This window comes from Borostomias antarcticus (assembly GCF_949987555.1).
Source record: "Borostomias antarcticus genome assembly, contig: scaffold_421, whole genome shotgun sequence".
Lineage (NCBI taxonomy): Eukaryota > Metazoa > Chordata > Actinopteri > Stomiiformes > Stomiidae > Borostomias > Borostomias antarcticus.
In genome coordinates, this window is record NW_028176381.1 from 29,316 (window position 1) to 35,903 (window position 6,588).

Consider the following 6,588-nt stretch of genomic DNA (forward strand, 5'->3'; position numbering starts at 1 on the left):
GACGTGGTTTGTGCAAGGCTTGTCTCCAGGACTCCCCCCCCCCTGTCCACTCCTCTTCTCGAAGATGCAAAATGAGGTTCGGGAATGATGATAGTTTGTGTAAAATGACAAGGTTCCACCTAATATTCGCCCTTGTTTCGGCCACCGCGTCGCATGAAGAAGCCATCGATGCCATCCTCCGCAGTCTCGGCAAGGGCGCATCGTTCCTAGAGACGGAGCACCAGAACATTAACCTCGACGGGGCTGTGGGGTACCTGATTCTGCAGGGTGAGTCCAATACTGTCATAACACCTCGATTGTAATGCTTTTTTTAGCCTGTTATTAAAGCGCATTGTGTTGCCTCTGGGTATGAAATGCGCTATATAAATAAACCTTTGATTGATTGATTGATGTTATTCGTTGTAACGTTGCGTTCCAGTGTTGTTATGGGATTCAAACCCATCACCTTGGGTACTTTTTTCCTCCGTGTCCTGAATTTGCTCAATCATTTTGCTCTTCTGATCCATCTTGAGTCCTGTGATGACTATGTATAATCTAGTGTTGGCCTGCAGTTGTAGTTTTTGTTTTAATGTTGAGTGTATGTCAAGAGTAACTAATAATATATAATCTTATAATTTGTGAAACCAACCTATTTAATGGTGATACTGTAGATGTGGGGTTATAGGCTACGACAGCCTAATTTCAGGCAGCTGCTGTACTGAATTCAAGTTTGTTAAATCACTCAGTTTAGGAAACAATAAAAAAGTAATAGATTATTGAAACACTTGAACTGTTTTCCCCGAAAACCCTGACTAGACCTATAATACCATCATGTATGTGTATCCTTGTTTTTATTTTATTTCCTTGTATTATTTCGTTTTTATGATCTTTGTACATTTATATCCTTTCAATTTGATATATATATATATATATATATATATATACATCACACACATATGTATACATATATACTATATAGCCTACTGTATATATGTGTGTGTGTGTGTGTGTGCTGTTATTTCTTCCTGAATGTTTGTATATCATTCTTTGTAAAAAAAAAAGAAAGAAAAAAAATAAAAGAAAGAAGAAAAAAATAGACGAAAAAAAAAATAGATGTAATAACAGAAAAGCAGGAGTGTTTCACCCCCCCCCTCCACCCCCTCCACCCCTGGTAACTGCTGGTCCATTCTAGCTGAGCTGAAGGAGGCGGTCCGGACATGGCCGCACACCGACCCGGTCAGCTGGGCTCAGCGCACCTCCGCCGTGGCGCTGGTGAAACGTCTGGACCAGGGTCTGGAGAAGGCCATCTCAGCGCTGGCAGAGAACGACCCCAAATACTACCGAGGTCATAATAGAACCGTGATTAAACACACCTGATTCATATCCCAAGGAATCTAAACCCACATAGGTATTTGGCGGAGTTGGTTGTCCATGTTGTCTGTTCTCTATCCAGAGTTTGAGCCCCTGCTGACCTGGACGTTCTGGGTGGTTCCGCCGGCGTGGAGCTCCACAGACCCGTCCCTGGCCTACTCCTCCACCAGGGCCATGGAGTGCTACGACGAGCAGCTCAGCGACAAGTGCATGACGCTGCTGCTAGGCACCTGGTAACCATGCAGCTCCCGCACTCTCATCTACATGCATGCACACTCTCTCTCTCTCTCTCTTTCTCTCTCTCTCTCACTCTCTCTCTGTCTCTCTCTCCCTCTCTCTCTCTCTCTTTCTCTTGCTCTCTCTCTCTCTCTCTCTCTCTCTCTTTCTTCTCTTGCTCTCTCTCTTGCTCTCTCACTCTCTCTCTGTCTCTCTCTCTCTTGCTCTCTCTCCCTCTCTCTCTCTCTCTCTTTCTCTTGCTCTCTCTCTCTCTCTCTCTTTCTTCTCTTGCTCTCTCTCTTGCTCTCTCGCTCTCTCTCTTGCTCTCTCTCTCTCTCTCCCTCTCTCTCTCCCTCTCTCTCTCGCTCTCTCTCTCTCTCCCTCTCTCTCTCGCTCTCTCTCTCGCTCTCTCTCTCTCTCTCTCTTTCTCTCGCTCTCTCTCTCTCTTGCTCCCTCTCTCTCTCTCTCTGTTAGGTCCACAAATATTTGGACATTGACACAGTTTTCATCATCATGAACCCCAGAGTGCTCTGTCCCCAGATGAACCTCAGAGCGCTCCGTCCCCAGATGAACCTCAGAGCGCTCCGTCCCCAGATGAACCTCAGAGTGCTCCGTCCCCAGATGAACCTCAGAGCGCTCCGTCCCCAGATGAACCCTCGGAGCGCTCTGTCCCCAGATGAACCTCAGAGCGCTCTGTCCCCAGATGAACCTCAGAGCGCTCTGTCCCCAGATGAACCTCAGAGCGCTCCGTCCCCAGATGAGACGCTTGACTCTGTTTTCTTCCTGCTCTCTGTCTGTGGGAAGGAAGAATAACGGAACTCCCTGCATCGTGACCAAGTCCTGTCGGGACACGATGACGCGCTTCGGCTGCCCGCACTACTCCCTGTCCCACCAGCTGCTGTACTTCATGATCGGGGCGATGGTGAGAAGCAGCGTGAATGAAATTCAAGTCTCGCCAAAGTGTTTTGTTTTCCTACTTGACTGTTGTTCTAACTTTGTAATTCGTTCCTCTAGAATCAGTCTGTTAAAACTACAAATTCTTCCTGTGTGACATCACTTCCCTGTCCTCTTCATCCTGAAACTGTGTCACTTCCTTTTTCACGTTATAAACTATCGCTTTCGTCCCCCAGTCACTCACTCTTGCCTGGATTCACTTCCTGTGCTTGAGTCCGACTTGCAAATCGTAACATAGAATAAACGTATTGTCTTTGTTTGAAACCAGCTTGACCGACCACTCAGCGTGTTCTTTGAAATCTAAACTAAACCAAGTCAGATTTTTAATTTACAGCAGCGCTGTTGACGTTTGGTGGAGCGGAGACGTCAACCTCAGTCTGGACACATGCATGTCTCTATGGTCCTGGGGTCCTCATGCTACACTTCCATCATCCAAGGCCTGGACACCGGTTTAATGTTTCTTTCTACTGTAGATTTTCTCTCACCCCTCTACTCTTTTTCCTGTTTCTCCTATTGTTTTCCCCTCCCTCTCTCTCTATCCCTCCATCCCTCTCTCTCTATCCCTCCCTCCCTCTCTCTCTATCCCTCCATCCCTCTCTCTCTATCCCTCCCTCTCTCTCTCTCTATCCCTCCATCCCTCTCTCTCTATCCCTCCCTCTCTCTCTCTCTATCCCTCCATCCCTCTCTCTCTATCCCTCCATCCCTCTCTCTATCCCTCCATCCCTCTCTTTCTCCCCCCATGCCTCTCTCTCTATCCCTCCATCCCTCTCTCTATCCCTCCATCGCTCTCTCTCTATCCCTCCATCCCTCTCTCTATCCCTCCATCCCTCTCCCTCTCTATCCCTCCCTCCCTCTCTCTCTATCCCTCCATCCCTCTCTCTCTATCCCTCCATCCCTCTCTCTATCCCTCCCTCCCTCTCTCTCTATCCCTCCCTCCCTCTCTATCCCTCCATCCCTCTCTCTCTATCCCTCCATCCCTCTCTCTATCCCTCCATCCCTCTCTCTCTCTATCCCTCCATCCCTCTCTCTGTCCCTCCATCCCTCTCTCTCTATCCCTCCCTCCCTCTCTCTATCCCTCCATCCCTCTCTCTCTATCCCTCCATCCCTCTCTCTATCCCTCCATCCCTCTCTCTCTCTATCCCTCCATCCCTCTCTCTCTCTCCATCCCTCTCTCTATCCCTCCATCCCTCTCTCTATCCCTCCATCCCTCTCTCTCTATCCCTCCCTCCCTCTCTCTCTATCCCTCCATCCCTCTCTCTCTATCCCTCCATCCCTCTCTCTATCCCTCCATCCCTCTCTCTCTCTATCCCTCCATCCCTCTCTCTCTCTATCCCTCCCTCCCTCTCTCTCTATCCCTCCATCCCTCTCTCTCTCTATCCCTCCATCCCTCTCTCTATCCCTCCATCCCTCTCTCTCTATCCCTCTCTCTCTATCCCTCCCTCCCTCTTTCTCCCCCATCCCTCTCTCTATCCCTCCATCCCTCTCTCTCTATCCCTCCATCCCTCTCTCTCTCTATCCCTCCATCCCTCTCTCTCTCTTTCCCTCCATCCCTCTCTCTCTCTATCCCTCCATCCCTCTCTGTCTATCCCTCCCTCCCTCTCTCTCTCTATCCCTCCCTCCCTCTCTCAGAAAGGTTGTTCTAACATGCTGAAGGGAGACATGCGGGAGTCACGGGCGAACCTCACGGAGCAATCTTACCAGAAGATCTTCTGCTCCAACATGATGAAGAGCAACCAGGACATCATCAACAACGGCTTCACCGGGCAAACCCAGGACATCTTCATCGAGAACAGTCAGTGCTTTGAAAACACCTCAAAACGTAGCATAGAAATAATTATTTGAGAACAAGGTGATTGTGTAACATCACATTTAAATGCAAAGCAAAGAGTTGTTTCAGCTATTATGCATGAAGGTATTACCCAATAGCTTGTCCATTTCCAATGTGTAGTATGGTGTTATCATTTTTATCATCTTCAATTTTTTTTCTCTGAAAATGTGACATTTCTTTTCTCAGTACTGCTGTGTGGATTGGCGGGCTTCTCAGACTTCTACAAATCTGATTGGCTGCAGCATATTCTGAGGTTGCAAGATCAGGAAGTGGGATGTTTTGGAAAAGATGGTGAGAGCATCCTCCTAGTGTTTCTGAGTTCATGTGGTTCCATGCCTGCTCTTCAGAGAGAAGGTTCTCCTAGTGTTTCTGAGTTCATGTGGTTCCATGCCTGCTCCCCAGAGAGAAGGTTCTCCTAGTGTTTCTGAGTTCATGTGGTTCCATGCCTGCTCCCTAGAGAGAAGGTTCTCCTAGTGTTTCTGATTTCATGTGGTTCCATGCCTGCTCCCCAGAGAGAAGGTTCTCCTAGTGTTTCTGAGTTCATGTGGTTCCATGCCTGCTCCCCATAGAGAAGGTTCTCCTAGTGTTTCTGAGTTCATGTGGTTCCATGCCTGCTCCCCAGAGAGAAGGTTCTCCTAGTGTTTCTGAGTTCATGTGGTTCCATGCCTGCTCCCTAGAGAGAAGGTTCTCCTAGTGTTTCTGAGTTCATGTGGTTCCATGCCTGCTCCCCAAAGAGAAGGTTCTCCTAGTGTTTCTGAGCTCATGTGGTTCCATGTCTGCTCCGCAGAGAGAAGGATCACCCAGATCATGGGGGAGGAGCTTCTGGAGACGCTGCAGCCCCACAGAAGAGTGAAGAGGAGGGAGAAGACGCTGAGAGGTACGTCTGGTCAGAACCTGAGAACCAACATCTCCTAGAAGCTATAGGGAGAAGAGAGGTCCGTCTAGAACCTGAGAACTCTCATCTCCTAGAAGCTATAGGTACCCTTGGACCATCATACGTGTAATGATACGCCATGTATATGAAGATAGAAGATCTATTCAAGTGTGGGAGTTGGTCGTTCTGATTGGACCTGATGGCTGTTCTCCTCCCCTGGCAGATGGCTGTTCGAGTCACATGACGGGCGTGGCGGTGAGCGCGCTTGGAGGGTACCTGAGCTACTACCTGACCGAGCAGGACATCACGAAGAGACCGCTCACCTGAGGCGCACCCACGCCACACACCTCCCCACAGTACAGATGAAATACGATTGATTTAACTTGATTTAGTTTGATTTTGGTTGCGTGGAACCAGCAGTGCAAACCCTGCTCGCCTGGTACATTAGGCAAGGCAAGGCAAGTTTATTTATATAGCACATTTCAGCCACAGGGCAATTCAAGGTGCTTTACATGAGACATTAAAAGCATTAAAACAAAAAGGAAGACATTATAGACATTTAAAACAAAAGGCAGGACAAATTAAAAGCATTAAAACAAAAAGCAAGTCATTATAGACATTTAAACAAAAAGCAGGACAAATAGAATACAGGAATAAAAGTTACAGTGCAGTATACTGATAAACATAGCTCCTCTTAGAAAGCAGTGGCAAAAAGAAAAGTCTTCAGGCTTGTTTTAAAAGAACCAAGAGTTGCAGCAGACCTGCAGTTTTCTGGAAGTTTGTTCCAGATATGTGGAGCATAAAAACTGAATGCTGCTTCTCCATGTTTTGTTTTAACTCTGGGGACAGAAAGCAGACCTGTGCCAGACGACCTGAGGGGTCTGGATGGTTCATAGCATATCAGCAGATCAGAAATATATTTTCTGACCAGCAGTGCAACCAGCAGTGCAAACCCTGCTCGCCTGGTACATTAGGCAAGCTCAAGCTAATCCCTAGACCAGCATGTTGACTATTTGGCGCAGGTCTGGTCAACACACACAGGAGGTCGGTACCGAGAAGGGGGAAATGGTAGAATGTTCCGGATGAAAGGGAAATGAGTTGACATTCACACACGTGACTAACTCCCTGTACTCATGTGTCAGAGAAGACTGTTCTACTCAACATATCTCTATACTGTAGGAATGTTATATATAACATTACACCCCTCCAATATAGGCCTCTGTTTCCAGGTAGGATGAGACAAAGTAAACGTCCAACGAAGGACATTGAATCTGTCAGAAGGCGTTTCGTCTGCATTTTTTCTTCCATTTGTCCCGATAGAACACAACCCTTCAATAAAGCAATACCTGCATGACAAATACAAATG

The 6,588-nt window shown here is 47.6% G+C and overlaps 1 protein-coding gene across 1 annotated transcript; it reads left to right on the forward strand.

The window, feature by feature from the left end:
- Nucleotides 1-104: 104 nt before the first annotated feature.
- Nucleotides 105-5,549, forward strand: cUnh16orf89 (chromosome Un C16orf89 homolog; the record flags this gene model as incomplete). The annotated part of the gene is made up of 8 exons (XM_084462531.1): nucleotides 105-267; nucleotides 1,172-1,324; nucleotides 1,433-1,583; nucleotides 2,371-2,488; nucleotides 4,150-4,312; nucleotides 4,535-4,639; nucleotides 5,136-5,225; nucleotides 5,446-5,549. 8 exons carry the CDS (start codon nucleotides 105-107, stop codon nucleotides 5,547-5,549), a joined length of 1,047 nt encoding a protein of 348 aa, XP_084318657.1.
- Nucleotides 5,550-6,588: the final 1,039 nt, after the last annotated feature.